We start from the raw sequence: 24,949 nt of genomic DNA on the forward strand, positions 1-24,949 counted from the left end.
CGTTTCTCCCTCCTAGTGTAAATAGCCGCTTGGAGCTTTTCGGTAATAAGCACGCACTAGTACGCGCACGAACTGTCTCTGCTTCGTGGGAGAAAAGGAATGCCCTTTTCTAAGCGCTGACGGTTATTGTAAGAGTTGCCTTTGCCTTCTGTGTGCAAGAAGAGAGGATCTGTTCCGTCAGCACGAGTAACAAAAGCCAGGACTGTCGTGGGTGAGAAAGGGGGGCGCCTTTCGTGGGCAACGCCGGCGGCACGGCCGTGTACGGTACCTCCTCCTCCTCCGCCCGTTCTCTTTTGTCGGCTCGGCGCGCCGCGTCCCGACAAAACGCCGATTACGGCGCTGACAGCGTGATGAGCACGGTTCGAAGCGGCGCGGGCTCTCCTTCGGCTTGGTTGGTAGGGGGACCGCCGCCCGTGTGACGTGACGACCGCATGCCTGGCTGATTTCTCTTCGCACGCCTCTCTCCACCTCACCCCTCCCCTCGCGACCGCGGCACGCACACAACAGTAAGCGGGACCCTCTTCTTCGACCCTTTCGATTACGTGTTCGCTTGTGTCTGTTGTCGTTGTTCTTCCCGACCCCCACTTGGTCCCCGCCGCCGCTCTTGTGCTCTCCCTCCAATTTCGCCTCCCCCACTCCTCACAATTCCTCCCCGTCGTCGTCGTCCCAATCCGCCCTCCGCGCCCAACAACCGCGCTATGTAAGCTTCTCGCGCGCCATGGGCGTGGGACATGTACGTACTTCTCCGCGAGCGCACAGGGTCAGCAACCTTCGTCTCCTTGCCTTGAGCGCGCGAGATCGATCAAAGCCCGTTACGAGCGAGCGCTGGGATGCCGGAGGGGCAGAAACCCCCTGGGTGCTGTTTGGAATTCGGGTCCTCGTCTCCCGAACCAGCGCTTTTGGAGGGAGCGGGGTTACCTCTGACGCTGCGCCGTCTCTCTCTGCGCACCGTTCCGTCGTCGTCCTTTAGTCAAACACGCACACACAGCTTCGACGGCGGTCGGGTGTGAGCTGCAGCGGCGCACAAATTGAAGCCGGGACGCGCCCGACGAGCGGGGGCTCCGAAGTGACGCCTATTGTTTCAATCCTGACGGCTGTGCGTGTATGTACTCGAGGCTGTCGCCGAATGCGAGGAATGCGTTTTGTCACCCCCGAATGTTGTCAACCCTTTATCTCTCGGTTCGACCGTGCGCCCCGCGCCAAGTCCTGCGCGAAGAGCGATTTTGTTCGCTCCGCTGCGCGCCGCGCGCGTCGTTAATTTGTACGAGAGGGATGGAGCGTCTGCATACTGTTTGCGAGAAGAAATCGTTGAGCTCCCGAAAGCTTCCGTCGCGCGGAAATAAATTGTCTGGGCTCTCGTTACCGTTGGACGCGCAGCTCGCGTCTCGCATGTAGCAGTTTCGCGATCGGCGTCTCATTGCCGCGCCTGCTAATAATCTGTCTGCGTCGTCCGCGCGCTGCGCGCGACTCCCTTTTCCGGAAGGTCGAAAGTGCAGCTCTCGCTGGGACCGACCGTTAGGCGCCGGATAGGCGTATATACGCCGCGTCAGTGGCGTCGCAAGACGGTGACGAAGGAACCGGCGCCACACCCCGTTACATTTTTTATGTCCGCGCCTTTCACCAGGTGCGCATAAAATAACCGAAATACTTTCGCTCCAGAGAGTGCGAAGGTACTTCGCTTCCCGCCGCGCCTCTGTATGCTTCCGCTTTCGTTGCGTAAGTACAGCGACACGGTGTGTATTATAGCGTCATGTCTTCCGTCCCGGAGCTGCGCGCCGTCATTCGTCACTCGACACGGCGGTCGTATTTCATTTTACGCGAATACGATTTTCTTTCGCGGCGGCAGCGACGTCTTCCCGGGAAGTCGCGGGACGCGTGCCGTCGCTTCAGAGGCGACGGCGAGCCGTCGTCTTCGAAGGACTTGGCACCTCGTCAGATCCACGAGGGCGCCGTTGCCAGCAACCACGAGGTGCGTGCGTGTGTGCGTGACTCCGTGTATGGGCTGCATAGCGCCATTTACATGCATACTTCTCAAGCATGCATGCATGCATGCGTGCCGGCGACGAGCTCGAGCATCTTTTACTCTCTCTCTCTCTCTCCCGCATATCAAGGGCGCAGGCGCGCTGTTGCCACATGTGCGGTTCTCCCTCTGAGCGCAGCCTTGCCTTGCCTCGGGCGGTCTCGAGGGGGCCGCGGTTGCCGCTGGGGCTGCATGCCACACACTTTTCTCCGCGCTTCTTCTTCTCTCTCTCGCTCGTTTCTTTCTTGTTTGCTTCTTCCACGATTCGATCGTTCACGCCTAGCTGCGCGCGGCGCCATCGGTGGGCGTGGTGCGATGCGTGTGCGCGCGCGTGCTGCGTGACGCGCAGCGTATAAACGCGCGCAAGTGAACAGTGCATGTTGATGCGTGGCGGCGTGGTTTTTTCTTCTTCTTCCAGGGTGGCACTTGAGACCGCCGGTGGGTTGCTCCCGTTCCTTTTGTAAAAACTTGCGCCGATGCTCGTTCGAAAGTCCGTTTCTCGTTTCGCGCGCTTAGTTTCACGTGAAAGCTTCGCCTGTGAACACGTACGGTGTGTGCGTATTCCGAGTTTCTAACGCCTGATGGGGAAAAAAACTGCGCTGACAAGCTTAAGTGTCAGCCGCTGCGATATACACAAATATGTTACCTGACTAGACTTCGAGCAAGCGATTCGACGTCATATACACGTTTTATGTTGCACGTATTGAGCAGCTACGGTAGCAAGCTGGATCGGGAACTTTTTCAGGGTGGTCTACAATTTTGTCGCTGTCACTTTTGCTCTGTCACCGTGGGTAAGCTCTGAACGGCGCCTTGGGCTGGGTAACGCCTTCTACGGGGTGACCACTCCACGCCTATGCAACGGAAGTGATATAAACGCGATACAACTTTTCGGCAGCCAAGAAATTAACGGCAGGCGTTGTCTTCATTAAGTGTGACCGCGAAGAGACGAAGTGCGGAAGGCGATAAAGCAAACTACAAATAGATAAACGCAGACATCCGCTTATACAAGGTGTTCCAGCGAACAGTTAAAAAAAATGTTTTACATTTGCCTGTGGCAGCTAGCACAATTCTAGTCCATGAGCTGGTCTACTCGAAGAGGCCGACATTACTTGCACAAGAAATTGAAGTGCATAATCTACGAATTAAAACTCTCTTATTAACTTCTTGACTAATTACCTTATGGCGCTTATTACAATTTACAAATTCTAGCCGGTGAGCCTGCAAGGCACACCCACCCGAAAATAATAGTGTGGATGACACCATTTGCGACATATGCACCGTCAAACTTGCGGTAAAAGTGCACTGTCGTTCCACTTAGTTTCTTAACAAAATGTCGTTTTATTCATTGAAGCACGAAATTAACTGGAACGCCAACGCACTTCTCCGCAAAGTTCGGGAATTAAAATCTCGGAACTGATGCCGTCCTGAGAATTCGTTCCAAGTGGGTCCGCCTCGCGAACTCCCTGGCTGGAATTTGTAAATTGAAATATGTGCCACAATGCAATTAGATAAAAGCTTAATTAGTAAACTTTTGTTAATTAGTCCAATATGCATTTTAATCTTTTTAGCAAGCAATGTCCGCCTCTTCGAGCAGACAAGCTCCTAGACTAGAATTGTGCTGTCAGCCACAGGCCATCAAAAAAAAAAAAAAAAAATTATTTTTAAGTGTTTCCTGAAACACCCGGTATGTCGCCCTTATCGTTGTTAATTTATCTGTCTGACAGCGAAGGAGCGCCGCGAATGAATCGGGTAGGCGTTTCACTCGATACATCCCGGAAACCGCGATAGTGTCCTCGCTTGTATGCGCTTACTTCTAGCATGTGTATAGGGACGCACGTGATGCGCGTGCACATGCACGCGAACAATTACACGTGTGCATGTGCCATGCGCATAGGTTATGGCATATACGTGTACGCACGTACTGTATACTCGCACGGACACACCGTTGTCGTAAATTATGCAGCCGTGGGACAACCTGCCGTCGACTCCGCTGCAGAGTCGTCATTGTGTCGGTATACGTTGCAACCTTGTCCTTCCGTTAATGAACAAGCCGGCAGCGAGCTGTCGCTGCAGTATTGTCTCTCGCCGCACGGCTCCCCACGTATAGGGCAACGCGGCCCAAGACCGAGCGGCAACTACTGCGGGGGGGGTTCCGGAAAGCCGACAGTTTCCAGAGAGCAGAAGCAAATTAAAAGGAACAAGGACGAAGCGAAGCTTATGATAATGAAGAGGAAACGACGGCGGTGGCATCGCTTCGCTTGTCGGGGCGCGCGCGCGCGCGTGGTGTTTTCGTTTGTGTGTGTATGTTTGTGCGCGTGTATATGATCACTCGCGTTTGCAGGTTTGGCGACGTGCTTTCGGCGTTGCATGCGTGGCGGGTGTAGTATATGGTGCTGCTGCTGCCGCCGCATGCAGTGTGCGACTCTCGATGCGCGCCGCGTGTTGAGGGCAATTACGGCCTCGGGGCTAATTGCGACCGCTGATAGGGCGGCGCCGACCGACCGCGCCGCAGAGATTGCGCGCCCTTCTAATGGTCCTCGCGCGGTCTGTTTCCTAAATGAATTCGCGGCTTGCTCGCTTCCTACGCTGCAGGCAGGCCGAGCGAGCGAGGAAAGGAGGGGGGAGGGGGCAGGGAGCGTGGCGCTGATGTCCCCCGTACGTCGTCGAGCGTATCTGAAGCGTCGTCGTGCACGTGGACCCTCGACGCGTTTGCGCGCCCGTTCGAGGGCCATAGTGGCGCAGGTATACCGTCCAAACTGCCTCGGAGTGTCGTCTGTTCAGAGAAAAGCTGTCGAGAACGTCCGGGGTGTGATCCCTCCCCCCCCCCCCCCCCCCCCCCCGCTCACTACCACCAAGAGACGCGGTGCGTCGCATACGGGTCGCACAAACGCGGACAAATAATGCGTGATTTGATGAAGCCGTATAGGTCCACACGCTGTATATAGTTGTGACATACGAAATCGTCGCAGATCGAATGCAACTGCACTGCGAAGCGCGCGGAGTGAGACGCACATATGACAACGTTGCTTGCGTGGCTTCCGCAGCGTTGCCTGACAACTATTAGATGTGCTGTTAGAAGAGAAGAAGAAAAAGCAAAAAGTTTCGGACGGGTGATTGGGCGGCACACGGCTTGTATATGTATGTACTATATAGCCAATCTGCGCTACACGCGGCGAGTTCGAGACGAGTTCCCTTTTCTGGTCTCCTAACGACGCCATTACTCCCGGTTCAGATCTTTACGCAGACACGTTCTTCGGCTGTCATCCGCGACCTGACGTGTCGCGACCGCCAGCAGTTTCGCTTCCGTTTCTTCCTCTGCCCGCCTCCACCTTTCCTCCTCCTGTTATTTTCTTTTTCTCTTCCCGCCACGTAACCACCGAGCTTTCCGAGAAGACGAGTTCGCGACGTAAGTAGAGTCCGCGCTATAACATACGGAAAGATAAAGCCCATACAGCTTCACAACCCTTTCGCGAAAAAAACAAAAATGATCAAGAAACAATTCGAGAGGAAACCTTTTTTTCTCTCTCTTATCTTTATTTCCCCGCTGGCCAGGACAGGCTAGCTTGAAAGGAGACGCCGCGGCCGGTGAGCGCAGCTGCGCGCGATTCCCGGAAATTGGCCGCGCTGGTGCGCTGTCACTGAGCCGTGCGCAGCGTTTCTGGGCGCTGTACTACGGCCTCTCTTGCCTTTCGCGTCTCGAGGACGCCTCGGGGTGGACATTCCGAGTGGCGATCGACCGGCGGCCTCGCCTCGCACTCTTTCCGTTATACCTTCTTCGCCGCAGCGGCAGTGCGAAGCCCCGCGGTTCCAGCTGCGAGGGGAGGGCGGGAGCGATGCGGGAAAAGAGGAAGCCTGGGAATGCGGGCGGGAAGACGGACGATCCGCTCCCAGTTCTACGCCGGGCAAAAAAAAAACTAAAAGAAAAGGGAAGCTCGCGTTGCGGGCTGGGCTCCGAAACCTGAGCTCTCTGTGCGGAATGACGTTCGTCGCGCTCCTGTTCGTCCCTCTTGCGCCTCCACACTTTTTTTCTTTTCCTTTCTTTATTTCTTTGTCGGTGGGATGTCATTCCATACGGAGTGTAGTATAGGAGTTCATATTCCAGCGGCAGCAGCTATACTCTTCTTCTTCCTTCTCTTCTGTCCTGGGTGAACGAAAACTAAAGAAACGCAGGTTCTGGCCCCCTGGCCTTAATTCGGAGAGAATAATGTCGCACACCGAAGACACTCCTCCGCTCATGCGGAGTGCGAGAAAGGACGGCGAAGTGTGCAGAGGCGCGGTTACACGTGGTTACAGCTAAAGGATATATATACATTCAAGTCCCCACAGAATTCGTCTGTCTTGTGCGTTTGTGTCTGTGGTCGTACGTGCTAGTTATTGGCCGAAGGAAGTGCATCAGCTAAGTGCGTGGACGAGTGTACGTGCCTTGAGGGCTTTCGCTGGTCAAAACGCATGACTTGTTCGCTAAACTGAAAAAGCGATGTTGGCTCGAAAAGTAAATATAGAAAGAAATAAAGACGACTCTTGGGGAACCGTGGAAAGGTACAGAGCTGTGGTGCGTCGTCAGTGACTAAGCTGTGCCGTGTCGGACCAGCCATGTTGCTGTTGATTGCGTCGATGGCGGCGAGCACCCGCGCCGCCGCCGACGACGACGAAGAGGCGTGCGCAGTTCCATCCGTGTCGCGGGGCGGCGGCCGCTCGGCTCCGGGGTCACCATGTACGCCGCCAGCGGCAGCAGCAGCAGCAGCAGCAAGCGCTTCGTCACGGGCTTCCCGTACATCGCCAACTGGACGCTGGTCGAGTTCCGGCGCCCGCCGCCGACGGACCGCGTCTGCTCGTTGTGCGGCGTGCTGGCAGGCGAGACCCTGTGTGCGCCGTGCAAGCACGTGTTCTGCCGCCGCTGCTTCCAGGGCTTGGCGAACGGCGAGCCCGTGGTGTGCTGCCCCGTGGACGGCACCGACTTCGGCAGCCAGCAGGTGCGCCTGGACCGCACGGCGCCCGACGTGTTCCGTCAGTACCCGGTGGGCTGCAAGAACAAGGGCTGTCTGCACGTCCCCACGCTGGCCACCTACGAGAAGCACATAGCGCTCTGCGAGCACCAGCTGGTGCTGTGCGAGCTCTGCTCCCGGCGCCTGCAGGTGTCCCAGGTGCTGTCGCACGTGCGCACCGAGTGCCGCAAGGCGTCCTCCTCCAAGGCGGCCGCAGCGCTGGACGCGGTGGGCGCCGTCGGTGGAGACGCGCGCGTCGACACCCCGCACGCCGACCGGTGCGAGGTGGTGAGCCAGGAGCTCAAGTCCCTGCGCATGACCATCCACGAGGAACTGCGCTCGTTCCGCACCGCGCTGCAGGAGGCCAAGGCCTCCCTGGCCGACGAGCAGCGCCAGTGGAGGAAGAACTCCGCCGACGACGAGTCCGCGGCGCAGCACCTCCTGCTGGAGTCCGTGGGCGACACGCTGAACCGCGAGCTGGGCGCCGTGGAAGAGGACAGCCCGCCATCGTCCTGCTTCGTCTGGAAGGTCACCGACTTCGCGCGCATGAGACAGGACGCCCTGGAAGGGCGCACGACGTCGTTCAGCAGCGACGCCTTCTACTGCGGAGGAGCGGGCTACCGCGTCTACCTGCAGGGCAGCCTGGGCAACTCTACGGAGAGCAGCAGGCCGTGCCTCGGTTTGTACTTCGTGCTGACCGCGGGCTCGTTCGACACGTCGCTAAGCTGGCCGTACGCGCAGAAGACCTCGTTCGTCCTCATCTCGAACTCCGCCGAAGGCATATACAACATCCAGGGCGACATCCGCCCGGAGTCCGAGGGCGAGGAGTGGGGACACTGCTTCCGCAAGCCCCGGCCGGGCGAGGACAACGAAGGGTTCGGCTTCTCGCAGTTCATCACGCTGGACGACCTGGCCAACCCGGACTACGGGTACATCAAGGACAACTCTTTCGTTGTCCACTTCCTGACGCAGCTCAGGGTCTAACGTCGGCGGTGACATAATCAGCGACGACAACCGGCCGCGAAGAACGTCGTCACGAAATAAAAATTGGTCCCTCCTGCGGTTTTATGTGGCAGTATTCGCTGTTTTATGGAGTGCAGGACCACAGTTGCAGAACATTTTCCTAGATATGGAATTAACATCCTCCGGATGACTTGTATATGTCTTGCTTTCGATGACCATGGTATTCGATGATCGCACGGTAAATTCCCGGTATTACGTGGAGCAAATTTGCCCATTTCAAAGCCTGCGATAACACAGACTGGACATTTCACATGAAACAAAATAACGGTATTTTGAGTGTCATGGTTTTCTCGGCCCGGATGAACACGCGACTATATTGCTTTCGGCGTGCTCGCGGGCTACCTGAAGCATAATTACCCAGTGCTCGGCACATCCGCGAATGTGTCATTTGGGCGGCTGTTTCGTGGCGAAATGCTTTAGCCTGCCACTAAGCGCCTGGACGTTTATTGCGCATTCGGCCGAGCCAGACTAGGAGCGCGCCAGCGTGCAAGCAGGCACGCGTTCGAGCCTGAGTGCATTAGCAAGGTAGAGAGGGGTGCTTAGCCTGCGGAAACAATAACTCGCTTAAAGAAGCACTGAAACGGGCTACGCGGCCGGTGCAGTGACCCGCCCTCTCCAGCCGTCTCGTGCAGTGGAGCTCGTCGCCGTCGTATAGTTGGGCAAACGTGGTTGCGAAAGATGTTTACGCCGCTGACGCATAGCGTTGCGTTCCTGTTTCTTATGAGACGTCAGGAACACTATGAATGGCACGGGCAGCAGCCTCGCTGCACAAACAGCGTAGCATAGGCTTGGCGAAAAAAAAAGAAAGAAAGAAAACACATTCGTCCGGTCCGGGGGCGACGATCCGGCGCCGGGACTCGAGGTTTCTTTTCTCATTTCGGCGGCTTCGCGTCGGCCGTAAGGGCTCCTTTCAAACATCTCTCGCAGACGTCTCTCTCTGATTTCTTTTTTTCTTCGTCTGTCCCTTGCGGCGTGGCCCCTGCAAGGATGGACGCCGCACTCTAGTACCGCAGAACAACAGGCGCGCACGCATGCATATATCCGACGGTCACCGACTCGCGCAGGCGGTTTCCTCCTCTCGACACCGCTGCGTTGCTGGTAAAGCAGCTAACTGGCAGGCAGCAGTGCGACGTCGTCTGCTGCAGTCGCGCGCATTACGAAAACGGTGCGCCAGGCGCGTGCCGCCGATGTGGCGCAAGGGGTCGTTTGGACGAGGCGCGGGGGGGGGCGGACGGTCCCTTCTTGTTTCATTTCTCTTCTTTCATTTCTCGGCGGCGGTGCTCATGACTGCACCTTGCCTTCGACGCGGCGCTCGACGCTACGTACCAGCGCGCAGCAACCTCGCCACTGATGAAGTCGAGCGAGCGCTGTGCCTCGGCAGCGGGTACGTGCCTCGTTACGCGACGTATGTGTACAGTGTGCCGCCCCCGCGCGCGCGCATTCGCTGTCGTTCCGCTGAACGACCGCGCACCGGTTTCTCGCTCGGTGGGCACATTGTTTCGTGACGTCGGCCAGGCGGTGAGGAGAAAACGAGTTGGCCGGTGATGAGGGCATCGGACGGTTGTGGACCGTGTGGTCAAAGCGACTCGCCGCGCAGCTGGATGCAGGCGTGTGTCTGCGCGAGTCTTACCAGCGGAGACGGTGACTGCCTCTGTTTTGTTTCCCATTGAAGGCGCGCGCTTGATTAATTCGGCTGAAACCAGGCTAGCTGCCCGCAGCAGTTGGTTGCCAGCTGTTTTGAATAGACACACCTTGCTTGCGCAAGCATAGATTGGTTGACAATCTTTGAACTAATATATATATATATATATATATTGCTTTCTTAAATGTGAAGAGAATGTACATTTGTGAACACTGAACAAATGATTGTGCGTGGCCTCATATAGTTGGGAAGTGTGTGCATTGCATGGGAATTGTGCAGAAAGTATTTAACCTAAAGGGGGGCGGACAAGGTGCATGCATTCTGTCAAGACCTTTTCGCAATGGCAGCAAAGGCAGTACATTCACCTGTCACAAAGAGATGAACCATTGCATATGCATAACCCTGTACCATGGAGCCTTGTATTTGCCATGTAGAAACTGTTGCCTACTGTTTCTACTTATTGGAAATTGTACTTGGAAGATTGTCATGTATGCCACTCCCATGTCACTGAAACATTTTTCTTTTTCACTTTTTGTCTTGCGCAGCTCCAGAGCTGGTTGGGAAGTTCCGTGGCAACCAGACACACAGCGACCACTTCCGTCTCCTAGAGCAGGATGGCCACAACCTTCTTGTGGGGGCTCGGTGAGCATTATTTTCTACATCATCATCATCAAGATGGAACACATTCAGCTTTTAGACAAAATAGGGCTTAATGGCTTACCAAATGTTACACGTGTTGCAGCATAAAATATGCATTGAACAAAAGTTGGTGGCTTGTTCCACTGAAGATAGTATTTTGTGCATACCCACTTGAATACACACTTGAATCTTTAAGCAATTGAGGAAGATATTGTTTATTCTTTCTTGGCTCCACTGGGGTGCCGAAGTTTGCACTCTTGGCTATTCTATTTCTGCATTTTTTATTTTACTTGTGTAAAATAGAGTGCAATATTTTACGAAAGTTGTTCAGAAAACCAGGAATTTTTATTCATGCACACTTCCTTCATGTGAAGCATAGGAAGCGCCACAGTATGTTGAGCCGACTGCAAACTGTTATGCACAAATATATCTGATTTCTGTGTGACCATCACCTTTCATTTCTAGGAATGTTGTCTACAACATCAGCCTTGCATCGCTGGAGTTGCAAAAGGTGAATTTGCACATTACTGTAAATCTTGAAAATCATGTGACAACTATATTCTATGATATTAACAAGCAGTGCTGAAAAGATTCAAATTTTCATGCTTATAGTGGCCATATTTAGTCTGCCGGCATCCAAAAATAGAGAAAGTTGATAATGGAATGATATAGATAAATTCAGGAACAGGCTAAATAAACAAGGTGAGGATTATGCACAGGGTTGGCTTCATCAAGCTATTTCAGAATGAAGTTGACAACAGTTCACATAAAGGAAACAGAAAAAGCGCCTCATGAAAAGCATATCATTTTAAAAAGTCAAAGGTATTGCAATTGAATTTGCTCCTAGAGCAAAGCATGACCAACTTGAGTTCCAGGATGAGCAGACTTGCTGTCAAGCTCCCTGTAAACTGAAAGACTTGATTCCTCTTTCAGAAGCTGGAGTGGTTCTCCGAAAGTAAGGACATCGACATGTGCAAGCTAAAAGGGAAGACTGAGGTAAGCGAGAACATCGCAGTTGGTTGTTGCTTCTGCTCGCCCCCACTATAGCATTCCAAGAACGTCTCTGAAATGGCTCATGTTATGCAACCTTATTTTACAGGAGGCATGCCAGAACTACATTAGAGTGCTGGCAAGAAAATCTGAAACAGTCATTTTTGTCTGTGGCACAAATTCCTACAAACCACGCTGCAGGGACTATGTGATATCTCCGGTGAGCAAATGTTTCATTAAACTGTTCGATTGTTCTTAAAACAGAAGTGTGTTTGATTTGCTGCCACACTTGCATGCTGTTTGCAGATGTAAATGTAACTGTTCTTTGGTGACTTTAGAACAGTAATTGTACTTGGCTCAAATTCCTGTTTCTGTTCTATATTTATTTTTTTATTTTTTATTTTTACACGACTTGGGTCGGCTTTCTTTGCTATGACTGTCAGGCTGTTTGACTTCCAATCTGCTCAAGCCAGCCTTTTACTTGGGTGCAAAGACTAATTCTCTTTGTCCAAGGCTGTGGAGAGCTGCACTGTGTGCAGATGTATGTGTGCTTTATGCCTGTTGTTGTAGTCACCTGGTTTAAGCTATAGCTCTGAAGGCACTGCACATCTTTATGGGGGCTATGGCAGAATGTGGGTGCTTTTCACTTGTTTCATTGATATGTATTAATGATGGCCCCTGCCTTCCTTCTTAATACAAGTCTGTGGGAATAAACAAAAGCTTACACAGCTGGTGCATAGATGTAGTTGTTGTGCATTGACTGTAGTTTGTGCATTCAAAGGAAGAGTGATTGATTATAGCCCCTCGCCTCTCTTGCAGGATGGGGAGTACTCAGTGAAGGAACAGGTGCCAGGAGAGGGCCTCTGCCCCTTTGATCCCAAAAACAACAGCACAGCCATTTTTGCTGGTGAGGATTGCCTGCCTTACTTATCTACTCTGACTGTTGTGGAGGAAAGTGATTGCTCTTGTAGTCAGCATAATTACCCCTGTCTTCCAACCAGTTGTCAACTCTATGTGATGTATTATTGCGAGGTTCACTCAAAGTAGGTACCTTTACTGTGTACTAGGGTTATGAGCAGAAAAGCTAATTTGACAGCACTTTACAGATAGCCTCGAGCCTACTGCAGTGAATGTAGCGCATAAAGCAGTAGTGCTCCTAGTGCTTATACTCTGCAGCAGTAGTTTCAGCAAACACAAATGTACACAAATAAAGACAAATTATTTAATGTTGATTTTTGCATACAAATTGTCCATCACATGGAATTTCTGTTTTGCCAAGAATGGGTGTTTTACACACACTTTCACTTGCAACTGTTATGAGCTGTCTATCTTTGCTGCTAGAATGCAGACTCCAACTAACTTTTCAAGTAACCTACTCTACATCTCTTAGTGTCATTCTCACTTCTTTATTTAAGTTGGCTTTCTTTTTCTGCTTCTTCTGTATCTGTATCAGAATTTCATTTGTATGTACATAAGTTGCATTGGAAATGGAAGATTCTTCTTGAGGTTCATGCCCCTGGAGAAACAATGGTTGCAGGGTTGACCTCCCGCTGTGGCTCTTTTGTTCCGTTGTCAGAACAAACGACAGGCCTCTATAAGGAAAGGTCACGGTCAGCTGCTTGCAGAGACTGTTTGTGCCACTGCGCCCTTTGCCTCCTTTCACGGCCTGCAAGGACCGTGACCATTGTGCGCGTCCCTCACATTTAATCTGGTAGCTTGGTTCCTGCTCTTTTGTTTGCCGCGACTGTGCTGTTAGGGCTATCGCATGGAGGTGGCAATGTCAATGAGTTGCATTGCTAAGCTTGTCCAAATGCCAGCTAGCCACTGGTCCTGTCTAGCACATGTCAGAAACTGAGAGAAGTGTTGCGAGATATGCATAATGGATTAGTTAACATAATAAATAGTTAGTTGATTGATTTATTGAGTTGTCAGAAATGTGCCAAACGATCGCAGCACCTTAAGAATCCGTTAAATTAGAAGCCTTTTCTATAAAGAAAAGGTGTGGAAAAAAGAACAAAACATTTATGGTACAGGTAAATCGCTGAGTATAGAAAGATATATCGAAATAAACTTTTTTGTCCCCTGACCAAGCAACTAAAGGACCGTGCACAGTCACTGATGCAACCTCTCACTGACTTAGCCATTTCTTTGCTTCCAGTCGATCTCTCTCCTTTCAGCATTGCTGGTGCATTTGTTCAGGCCCAGCACTGCAACGATTCTAGGCCAGTCTTGAGCAACCATGCGCTACAATTATTATTTATTAATTTCTTTTACTTTTCTTTTTCTGTCAGCCATTGAAAGCTCTCTAATCAGGAAAAACACAGAGCTTCCAAAGCAGTGACAGAACCGCTTCATTGTACACTGCTACTATTTCCTAAACACAAAATGTAGCTTTCTTTCTTCAAACATTTCTGTATCCATCATTTCTTTTTGCATAATTTTGTGCTGGCTTGATGGTGGTGTTGCATATTTCAGTGTAATAAATATGCATTTATTGACTCTGAGCTCAGTGGATCTTTGTTCTGTCCTGTTTATTAACATGCTGCCTGGGACATTCAGGTCCCTTATCAAGGAGGACAGGTAAATACAGCTGTTGTGGATCTTCAATGCAGCATGATGAATTCATATGCATGATTAACACATATTTAGCACAAGATTACATTCCAAGTGTTCAAGTCAATTTGCACATAGACATCAATTCAGCGTTTGTTACTGCTATTGAATGTGGTATGCATTTATGTGCTGGTGTGTCTGGATGTCAGCAGTGCCTCGGTGTGACAAGAAAGCATGACTGTATACCTGAAATTGTAACGTGTTGTACATTCTTATGTATTTTCCTCTGATGATAAGTTTGCACTGTAGATTACTGCACTTCATACAGAGCAGAATGCCATGCATATTTGCATGAAAAAGATTGTTTCTAGTCTTTGGATCTTTTTTTTGTAATATGCAATTTATCTGTGTTCTTCAAGATGGTGACCTGTATGTGGCCACAGTTGGCCAGCTTTCGGGGGCAGACCCACTCATCTACAGAAAGCCGCTCAGGACAGAACCCGTTGACCTAAAGCACCTGAATGGTGAGTCTGTAATGTGTGGCGGCGAGTCTGCACTGAAATCACTTCAAGGTGATTTCACTGCCCAAGTCTTCAAATTTTGTAACCTTTCTTAACTGTACTTTCTTATTGTTGAGGTAATTGCAAAATAATTATAAACTGAGCTATGTTGATTTCATGTGTTGTGTTTGGCATTTCTTGTCCTGGCAGAGCAAAGTATGCTTAATAGAGTTGCCATGCCAGCTGGCCACATTCACTCGTACAGTCATTAATGTATTAATTCATACACCTTCAGTACCTTTTGTCAGTATAGTGCAGTAGGAATGGGCACTAATATTGTTCAACTTTATACATGAAAAGGTGCATGCATAACTTGCATTCACTGTTACGAACATGAACAGTAAGAGGTGTACTAAGTGACACTTCAGGTCAAGCAAATGGAACAACAAGAAATTGCAAACGTTAAGTGCAGCAGTACCATTAGCAGATACACCATGGATGTAATCAAATGAAAATTCCTGTGGAAAACACACTCCACAATATAATGGCTAAGATTTTTTTAAATATGACGAAAATGTAACCATTAGCAGTGAATGTGGTTGGTACTTTCAAAGAGCGCACAAAATCACCGAGAGCACAGGGTGACAAGTGTACGAGGTTTCAAAACGGTATTACAGGCGTTGTGCCCATGCAGAATAAAATTCGATGTAAACATAAAAAAATGAAGAAATAGAAACAACTCCAATGAACAGTACAGCTGGAGGAATGCAATAAGACGCAAAGCAATAGGAATTGGCCAGATACTTGGTAAAGATTTACGAGATATACAATGTTGCCATTATTTCTTGCATGTCCTATAACTTGTATTTCATTCATTTCACATATAGCTAATTAATGTTTCTTTTACAGCCCCCAACTTTGTGAGCTCCATCCACTATGAAGATTATGTATATTTCTTCTTCCGTGAGTCAGCCGTGGAATATATCAACTGTGGCAAGGTATGTGTCATTCACACATGCAGCCTCGTAGGCCTGCGGGTATGGTTTTGTGTAATGAAGCTTTAACGCATCAGTAAGAACAGGCTGCATAAGCTCGAAATTCGTAACAGTGCAGCACATGGATAAATCTAGTCACATTCATTATATTATCAGTTTGTTTGGAACATGCACGTTTCACATTTCCAAAGAAATGTGTGCTTTGTTTTTAAGGACCATGTAGACTCCATGTCAGAAGGTGGTGGTGGTGGCGTAAAATAGTAAACTCTTTGTATTTATTTATTAGTGATTCAAGAGATGAGTGCATGTGCAAATCTTGTGGTGTTGTAAAACATCTGCTAATGGTCTCGCACATTTGCACACTTCAGCGCTGGTTGCCAAATCGCTGATTTTGCACAAAGCTGAAGTGTCTAATTTTGGTGGGCACGAGATGCAAGAAAGTACATCTGCCGAGATAGCAGCACATTTTAAACATCCTCTGAAATCCGAAATTTTTTCTGGAGTTCTTGATTTTGTCGTGTTTCACGCAACCTATGTTTTGTTTTTACACTGTGAGACCTTGCTGATTTGTTTTCTCTCTCCCTCTCTTCCTTTCATGCAGACGGTTTACTCCCGTGTAGCGAGGGTGTGCACTCGGGACAAGGGTGGGCCTCATAAATTCCAGCAGCGCTGGACCTCCTTCCTTAAGGCCCGACTTAACTGCTCCATTGGCGGAGACATTCCTTTCTACTTCAACGAAATACGTGAGCAGCCTCCTTGTTTGCTCTATCTTCCTGTGCGAGCTGGGTCCTCTTGCCTAATAGGCTTCACTAGCTAGTTGAACATATTTCATGTGTAAGTGTATTGCATTGGAAACAAGTGGATCTGAACAGTGTCTTGTTTTAACTTTCAGTGGAATAACCCATGCTAGGAAGGAGTCCTTGTTCTGTGTTTTCAACTTCTTTATTAAGATAAACTTGTATAATTTTGCTCTCTATCCTTATTTAAATAGATGTACAAGCACCATCATGTCGTTTTCTATTTTATTTTTTAAATACTTATGCAACTTTCTCAACATGATGTGTTTAAAATGTCAAGTGAGAGAGGCAAGTGCAGAACACTTTTTGTTATCTACAGCTTGTATGACTACAGGAGATCCATTAGGAATGTTAATACCACACTATGCCATGACACTGCACTGCAAGCTTTGCTTCTGCACTTTACTGTCTAATGCCTTGACGTATACATTCACTTGCTTAGTATCTTAGTTGTTTAGGTGGTGACTACATGACATACATGTGTCCATGTTGAAAAATGCTTTCCAGAATCAACCAGCCCAATTGTGGATGGCATCTACAACGGCAAAGAGGCCAAGCTCATCTACAGTGTATTCACCACGCCACAGTATGTTTGCATTCAAGAATTTCCTTTGCTTTCGTGTGGGTTGTCATGTTTGTACACAGTGTTGCATGCATATATTTAAAGTTTCTCTTTAAAGGGCCCCTCACCAGGTCTGGCAATTTTGAGCTGACAAGCGCAGAGCATAGAATGCGCGCCATCGATTGTGTTTGCAAAGAATTACATCACCATGCGCCGCGGAAAGGTCTGAAATTTCAATCCGAACGCCGTTTTCCCTTCTCCTCACGGCCGCTGCGCTCCTAGTCGGACGGCGACGTACTCGTGTCTGCAGTGTAACGTCGCTCGTGGTGACACGTGACTTCAAGAATGATTCAAGTCACCATCTGTTATTTGCGTAATCTGTTGCTTGAATTGACTAATTGAAGTTTAGAGAAATAATAAAACACACAAGCAGAATGTCTATGTGTTTTTTGTTTTACTTCGCACCGAAGCAAGAGAGGTGTACTTCCGCTTCGTCTGCTTGTTCCCACGGTCGTGCAGTCATGTGTGCAGGTACCAAAGCTATGACATTTTCTACAGTGTTTCAGTGCATGATCATGATCTGCGATCCGCTTATTCGTGCAGCACTGAATTATACTGTTAGTCATGTGTCCTTGTGCACAGCGTGCAAAATCATGCGCTGCGTGAAAGCAGACAATCACAACAGCTCGTGCGCAGCGCCGAACAAAAAAAAAATGAAGGCGGGGCTCGTGACGTAAGCATCACGCGATCCTCAAGGTCTGGTATCGGAGAACGCAGGGAAGGAATTTCGCTTGCAGAGGCTAGACGGGGCAAGTGGAGAGAGTGTCCCGCTATGCAGTGGAGCTTGCCTCCTGAAATAATGGGTTCGCGGCACTGAAATCTTGGCTATTAATGAGCCGATTTTCGTAATTTTTACGGCAGAACGCTCCCTAGAGAACACGTAACAACTTTCAGCATATAACCAAAATTTGCTATGGGGTCTGGTGAGGGGCCCTTTAAGAAAACATTTTGTACTTGCCACTGGCTACCAACTGCAGTGCCCATGCTCAGTTTGTGAGCTGACGTAAATGAAAATCACTTTTTTATTATTTTTCAGAATAGATGTGTGTAAGTTGCCATACTTTCTTTGCATTTGCTAGTGGTGTACAAACAGCAACTTTCAAGGTCAAATTGAATATGAAAGAAATATTGGAGAAGCGAATTGACTTGAATATCAAATAGTTTTTGGGTAATGAGCAGCTGTTTTCTCCAATAATATAGAATAATCTTCACATAATAGTAGTATATTCACAATGTTAACAAGTATCTGTCATTACATTGCACATTATGAAGTGTTTAAAAGCACAAATAGTACATTAGAAACCAAATAAGCAGTTTACTCACATACTAGGGACTCGTTGGTGAGTTCACATATGATGGCAGTTTAGCCAGAAGAGTGACTTCGTGCACGACCTAGCTTCCTCTACTACATGACTTCTCGTGTTTTGTCTAATATGGCCATCAGGATTAAATTTGTCACACATTTGCGCCACTTTTATGCTTGATCATGCATAGTTGGCAATATGACGTATTTGAAAACTATTTGAAAAATATTTCTACCTACAAAAAGTGACTATATTTGATTTGAGGACCGGTTTGAATTCAAAAGTTTTCAATATTTACACACCCGTAGCATTTAACCACTATGGAGATTGCTAGTTACATTGATTAGTGCCCATTACAGCACAAATACTGAGAATTGCTTAGGCTATAATGAAGAGACAAAATAATGCAAGCAGACATTTTGATTTGGCTGCATTCTGTTAAAAGTGAAATATAAAATGCCTATGTACTGAAATTATAGTGCACATAAAAAGTACCCCACGAGGTCAGACTTGACCTTAGCTCCCAAATAAGTAATGCCTCACTGTTAGAATGGCATCAGAACACAGCAGTTTGTTTATTGAGTACCCTTTCTTCCTGCATTGCTGCCGGAAGTGATAAATGATACATGTGGCATCACTCACTTTCTCACAACAGCAACAGCATCAGCGGATCGGCGGTGTGTGCATTCCGCGTCGAGGACATTCAGCGGGTCTTTGAGGGCAGTTTCAAGGGGCAGGATGACATCAACTCAAACTGGTTGCCCATTGTCAACTCAAAGGTTCCAGAGCCCCGGCCGGGTCAAGTGAGTGTTCTTGAAGCAACACAGAGGGACTGTTATAGCCTACTATAACAGCATATGCACACTGCGATCAATAGCCTTGAACACACTAGCAATGCTGCATATTTGAACAAATTGCTGGTCATGCTCACTTTTTATTCAAGACAACCAATTCATAAAACAAATTACTGATTTACGTCAATTCACAAAGTTATTTGCTTTCTACAAAATGAGATTTCAGATTTTTTTGTTGTTTTTTTTTCGTTACCAGATCACCACAGTAATATATATGCTATGAATAATGTGATGGAGAACTGGGCTAGTTGGTGTTTATTCATTTTTAGCTGCGCTGAGTGACACCAACCATGGTAAATGACACACGAACAGACACACCACAAAGAATGAGAGAGTGCAAACCAGTTGGTAGTTTGCGCTGTCTTGTCATGTGTGGCGTGTCTGTTCGTGTCATTTACCATGGTTGGTGTCACTTAGCGCTGTTAAAAGTAAATAAATAAATAATAAATAAATAAATACATTGTATCTAACCAGAAATGATGCCTAATTATGTTTCAACAAATCTTTCTAGCATAGGGATCCCTTATGACTTTCTTACTAATTGGCATTGCATATAATTACTGTAGCACGAGAAAACAGTGAATTATTAGAGGCAAAATGAGATAGGATTTAGCACTCAATCCAGACATTCTTGTGTCTTTCATTTGTTGTCATTCCTTTACTTAATAATGTGGGCTGCTTCTTGAAAGCTGCTACAAATGCACTTCCTTGGAATTAGGGCTTCAGACCATGTACTTTTATGGGGCCTTCAGCACATTTTTCATGTGCACATCTTTGTTCCAGTGTGTCAATGACTCCAGGACACTACCAGACGTGACGCTCAACTTTATCACGGAGCATCCGCTAATGGACCAGGCAGTTCCGTCACACTTTGGTCGGCCTATATTGGTGCACACAGGCTTCCAGTAAGTTTGCCGTCTTGAATCTGTATAACTTCACATATTCTTGCAGCTGATAGCTGTAACTGTAACTGTACAGGATTACCCAGGATTTGTTAATAAAGCATCTATTTGCTATGTGGCTCTGTAAGCACCAACATATCCAGAGATCTGAAAGTTTTTTCATTGGCAATTCATGAACGCAGTAATGGCATTGATACAGTGCAGCAACAAACCCTCTGTAAGCCAGCTTGATGTGCTGTCCAGTTTCAGCAGCAAATACTGCTGTGCAAAAAAAGTTAGCAGCTAGTAGCTAGTCTCGTAAGAGCCTTTAATGTCGCTTAACATTGTGTAAGTCTAAGAGGTCCAGACCTCTCTTGTCATCTCTTTTGTGCATGTAGTAATGAGACTGTACTTATGAATGCTTGAAATGACATAAAACCTAGTCCACGTATAAGTGTATAACTGTCCGTTTTACTTTGATGGTTGTTTTTATGTGTTGTTAGTTGCAATAGAATAGCATGCCACCAGCTTCTGTACTCACCTGTTTTCAGATTTTTCTATTTTAGCTATTTAATTAGTGCATGTCATCACAGCACTTGATCTCACAAACTATCTGTCATTACTCAGGTACCGGTTCACTTACATTGCTGTGGACCCCCAAGTGGAAACTGTGAGCGGCAAGAAGTATGACGTTCTCTTCATTGGAACAGGTGTGTTTCATGGCATGATATCCCGACTGTGGGTGCTTTTGTTCATGTAAACATGTCGTATGAGCTAGGAAAAGCTAGGAGGAGGCTGTGCAATGCATGTATGTTTTCCATACAGTAACCACATTCTAGTAGGGCATGCCTTGTCTCTTACCAGATCCAAGGACAATTCTTGCCTTGTACAGGTGAAATCTGGTTGGCCACGAAACCTTGAGGCCTTTTGCCTTCGTTAAAGAAGGTGAGAGCCTCATGCAAGGCCTTTCAAGTCATGAAGGGCAAGGAATTTCAAGGTATAGACAGAAAGCAGACTGAATCGGCATTTAGTGCAGCAAGGACAGCTTGCATACTTGGTGATCAAGTACAAAAGTACATTACATCAAGAAATAAGCATCACTGTTATTAGTTCGCAGTGAATAAAACTAGAAACTCTGTTTGCTACTGCCATGCAGACACTGGCCGCGTGCTGAAGGCAGTGAACGTGCCACGGCAGCAGCAGTCGGCAGGAGGCCGCCCCGTGCTAGTGGAGGATGTCGGAGTGTTTCAAGGTGCACCTGTCACTAACCTGCTGGTGCACCGGCCACAAGGGCGCCTGGTCGTCGTCACCCACTCAGAGATACAGGCTGTGCCTCTCTTTGGCTGCCAGCGCTATGCTGCCACTTGCGCGTGAGTCTATTATTCACTGGCATTTCTTTTCCTTCTGCACACTGGCATTTAGGCTCTGCATGAGACTGTTAATGCCAAGATGTATTGCGCCGAAATTAGAAATGACTCTTCACGTAAAACTGCAACTGAAAGAACTTTTAATAGTTAGTTCGGGTCTCCCTTGCACACGGTGCTGCTGACGAACTTGCGCTAGCGATTTACAGGTACTATGCACCTTGATGAAGCCTCTGTGTTTGCTGTAGAGCAATCCTCCCTAAACCTCATCCCAGACAAAATAATGTTTACTACTACTACTTCTACTGCTACTACTACTACTACTACTACTACTACTACTACTACTACTACTACTACGACGACTACTACTACTAATAACAAATGCTGCCTCCAAAATTTTGGTGCGCGTTTCTTGCTTTCTTTTTTCCTGCCTTGTTTTTCTCTGTTGCACGATTGGATGACAGACAAGAGGCTTCAGAGAGGATGACCCAAACCAGTGAAAACACTTGCTGTGACAAGCAAAATTTTGTGTGATGAGACATCTCAGAGGCACATATGACACACAATATGCTTCACAAACCAGTGCACACATTAAGCAAGTTAATTAAACACATGTTGCTTCCATTTTACTTGCTGTTGCAAGTAAAATGTAAATAATTTAATACTAGTGTGTGGCATGTGCTGCAGCTTTCTTTTAACAAATCAGTGCATGCGTCAGTAGCACTTGGGACCTGCCTAAAAGTGCCTCTGACATCCACCTGGTTCCTCTGTTTATTCCTTGCTTAGGCCAACACTTAACAGGCATACTTGAAGGCACATGTATGTGGCAAAACAAGGCAGCATGTCCGCCGGAAAATAATAGATCATGGCATTGTGATGAAAAGGTGCATGGCACGAACAAATTTGGGTTACCAGGGAACCTGAAAATGTGGCCTCTGGAACAGTTTTGCTCCTAGAAGCACTGCAGTGTGAGATCACTTCCCTGAATCATGCTTGATTTTGTCGTGTTTGCAGGGATTGCGTGGCCCTCCAGGACCCGTACTGTGCATGGGACAGTGATCGTGGCACTTGTGTCAACCCAAGCTTAAGGTAAACGCCTCTTGGATATTTACTATGTTGAAACTTCAATATAATGACGTTACTCAATTGGTTACTTGCTTGTATGTTATCGCAAAAAAAAATGTCCTGGTGCACCACAGTTTGACAGGACATACAGTACTCGGGAATACAAATTTGTAAATGAGTCAGTAGTAAAAAAAAAAAGAAATTGATTAGTAGAGTGAGGGAATCCGTGGCACACATACATGCTTGATGAGTGGTGATTAGCAATGTTCTTCTTTTTCTTTTTAGTCTTGTTGCACTTTATTGTGAACCTTTCAGAATGACCTCGTTTAATGCTCAGAGCCAATCTTGTCTACTGCATGTTCTATGTCTTGACATTTAGCGCCATCAATATGTTAGAAATTTTCAGTAGGCAACTTGTTCCATTTTTAGCAATAATTACTATGCGCATTCTCCGCAGGGTGAGGAAGAAAGACAGCTACGTCCAGAACATCGAAGAAGGATGGGACCACCGATGCGGCCAAGGTACCTTTTCACGTTTGGTACATTCAGTAATGGAGCAGGTGTTGAATACTTTCTTTCCATTGAATGACTAGGTTTGCCATGCTGCTGACACACTCAACAGCTCACAGGATCAGCACCGCAGCCTCAATTGAGCTGTTGCACCTACTGCACGGTGTTGGTGTGGCCTTAGCAGTTGCGCCAAGAAATGCATTTTGTCTTTTGGTCTTTGTTTTTGCCTTGTGCATGATTAGAAGTCTGTCGACTATGAACCTATAGTTTAGGTGAGTTCGCACATAAAGCTGTTGAGCATATGTGAGGTGTAACTGACTTGAAGTTGCCACGCACCTGCTTTAAATTTTTTTTTTAGGCCATGTACACAACAAGCGAGAGTAGGATCTTGGAGATCGTGTTGGCCTTGATTAATGATCACAGTTTGTTCCAGTTTATAACTTACCACTCCGAAGAATTTTGCTTTTGATGCAAGGTTACATTCAAAGAAATTATGTAGAAGTAATTGGTGGTAGCTAAAGTAGGCACAATAGAAAAGACAAGGGAAGGTATTCATCGTTTGCTAAGCAATGCTTATATGAACGCTAGAGTTGTAGTTTAAGTTATGAAGTGTAATTTATTCTGGCCAGCAGATAGTGTAACTATTGTTGTTTAAGTAGCTGAACTGAGTGTTTTCGAGGCACAGCTCATGCCAGTTCTTTTTGCAGTGAATTTTGGAAAGGCCTTGCGAGCTCGTGTATGTTTTGAAAGTTTCATGCCCAGCTCTCCGAGCCGAAGAATCTGTTACGTTGCCACACATCGCCGCACGTCAGACTAATTTTATCAATTGTGCTGCTGTTCCTTAGAAAACAGTATGTGTCCCAGAGAAAGGGTAAGCTGGGTATGTCGATGCACACCGTCGTTCGTGACGCGCTTCTTTCGACCTGGCTCGGTACAGGGGTGTTGCAGGGGGCGTCAGGTGTGACAGCATCTCCTCCGGTGAGCGTGTGCCCCCCGTGCGACTGCACTTGCCCTCCTCCCCCAACCCTTCCTCCCACGTCGTCATCCACTGCCGAGGTCGACGACCCTGACATGGCCGCCGAAGAATTCAATGACCTCACACGACCCCATTTATTTGGTTAGTGTGGGCCACTCTCAGAGAATGCAGACCGACTAACGAAACCATACGCCCTACGCTTCAAGGGACGCCATGGCCAAAGCAAGGGAAATGGATAAATGCCACAATAGACACAACCTCTCTCTCTCACTCTGTCTCCATGCTATTAACACACACTGTTGTGAACATGTGTGCTCACTTGCATGATGCACCCCGGTGGCAAGCTGCGCAATCCCCGCACACTTGGCGGTTACTCCTCAGCTTTGAGAATGGAGTGCAAAAAGGCTTGCACAGGGCATTTTAACTCAAACATCTGTAAGACATGCTATTAAAGTCGAAGAAAACCCTCCATTTTGTGAGCAGCAGTAGATATTGGAAGGCTAGTGTGCCATATAGTGCTTTGTAAAGAAAGAACAGAGTGCATAATGTGGGCTTGTTTCTGACAATTTTCATCAATTATGACTTATTGCTACAATTTACCACACGCATCGAAATTTATGAAGTATGCAATTTTACATCTGCTGTTTCCAGCGCTGTATAGAAGATATTGGAATATTACAGAGCTTTACCTTCCTTTACCGATTTCACCTATTACAACCTAAGATTGAGGCTATGTAGTGCTCAGAAGCTATGTTCAGCACACCATCTGGCTGATGTATAAGTGACCGAGCGCTTTCACTGTTTGCACAGCTTGCTCTTGTATGTGTGGTGGTGGTGGTTGTTATTCATTTTATAATATGACTGACCTGACATGCACTTACTTGTGGTGACGGTGAAAATGGCTGACGGGTCTTCCTGCATGAAGCTGAAGCACCAGTGATTTTAATTGAGCCAGCTAACTAACAATCTTTCTTGCAGCTTTCATAATCACTGAATTTTTTTGCGATTGTATTTTTTTTCCTGTCTGATGTGGGAAGTGCAAACTCAATGCTATCGTACTGCGCATGGCAGTAGCTAGCTGGTTGAGTAATCTTTAACGGCTTACTTGTTGCGTGCATAAGCAATTGGCTATGCAAACATGTTGTAAATTTAACATTCTGAAGTTCATGGCATGCCACGTCAGATTGTTTATGTAAGTTGCCCCATCAACGTAAAGAAACAATTGACAT

At 47.7% G+C, this 24,949-nt stretch overlaps 2 protein-coding genes across 5 annotated transcripts in view; both read left to right on the top strand.

Annotated features, from left to right (window-relative positions):
• Window positions 1-24,949, top strand: part of Sema1a (semaphorin 1a) — a 137,696-nt gene that overhangs the window by 100,221 nt on the left and 12,526 nt on the right. For 2 of the 4 annotated variants that reach the window (XM_050188209.3, XM_050188210.3), the window contains exons 3-18: window positions 10,216-10,312; window positions 10,775-10,820; window positions 11,243-11,305; window positions 11,409-11,519; window positions 12,119-12,206; window positions 13,859-13,879; window positions 14,272-14,376; window positions 15,262-15,350; window positions 15,949-16,090; window positions 16,652-16,730; window positions 18,726-18,873; window positions 19,708-19,829; window positions 20,433-20,515; window positions 20,962-21,175; window positions 22,184-22,258; window positions 22,692-22,756. In XM_050188209.3, the coding sequence (XP_050044166.1) occupies window positions 10,216-10,312; window positions 10,775-10,820; window positions 11,243-11,305; window positions 11,409-11,519; window positions 12,119-12,206; window positions 13,859-13,879; window positions 14,272-14,376; window positions 15,262-15,350; window positions 15,949-16,090; window positions 16,652-16,730; window positions 18,726-18,873; window positions 19,708-19,829; window positions 20,433-20,515; window positions 20,962-21,175; window positions 22,184-22,258; window positions 22,692-22,756 (1,548 nt within the window). Of the gene's footprint in view, window positions 1-10,215; window positions 10,313-10,774; window positions 10,821-11,242; window positions 11,306-11,408; window positions 11,520-12,118; window positions 12,207-13,858; window positions 13,880-14,271; window positions 14,377-15,261; window positions 15,351-15,948; window positions 16,091-16,651; window positions 16,731-18,725; window positions 18,874-19,707; window positions 19,830-20,432; window positions 20,516-20,961; window positions 21,176-22,183; window positions 22,259-22,691; window positions 22,757-23,681; window positions 23,862-24,949 lie in introns of all 4 variants that reach the window. The other 2 variants (XM_050188206.3, XM_050188208.3) reach the window with 2 other exon arrangements.
• Window positions 5,659-8,080, top strand: LOC140215942 (TNF receptor-associated factor 2-like). Its single transcript, XM_072286261.1, has one exon. The coding sequence runs from the start codon at window positions 6,733-6,735 to the stop codon at window positions 7,987-7,989; it is 1,257 nt and encodes a 418-aa protein (XP_072142362.1). The 5' UTR covers window positions 5,659-6,732; the 3' UTR covers window positions 7,990-8,080.

Source organism: Dermacentor andersoni, chromosome 2 (assembly GCF_023375885.2).
Source record: "Dermacentor andersoni chromosome 2, qqDerAnde1_hic_scaffold, whole genome shotgun sequence".
Lineage (NCBI taxonomy): Eukaryota > Metazoa > Arthropoda > Arachnida > Ixodida > Ixodidae > Dermacentor > Dermacentor andersoni.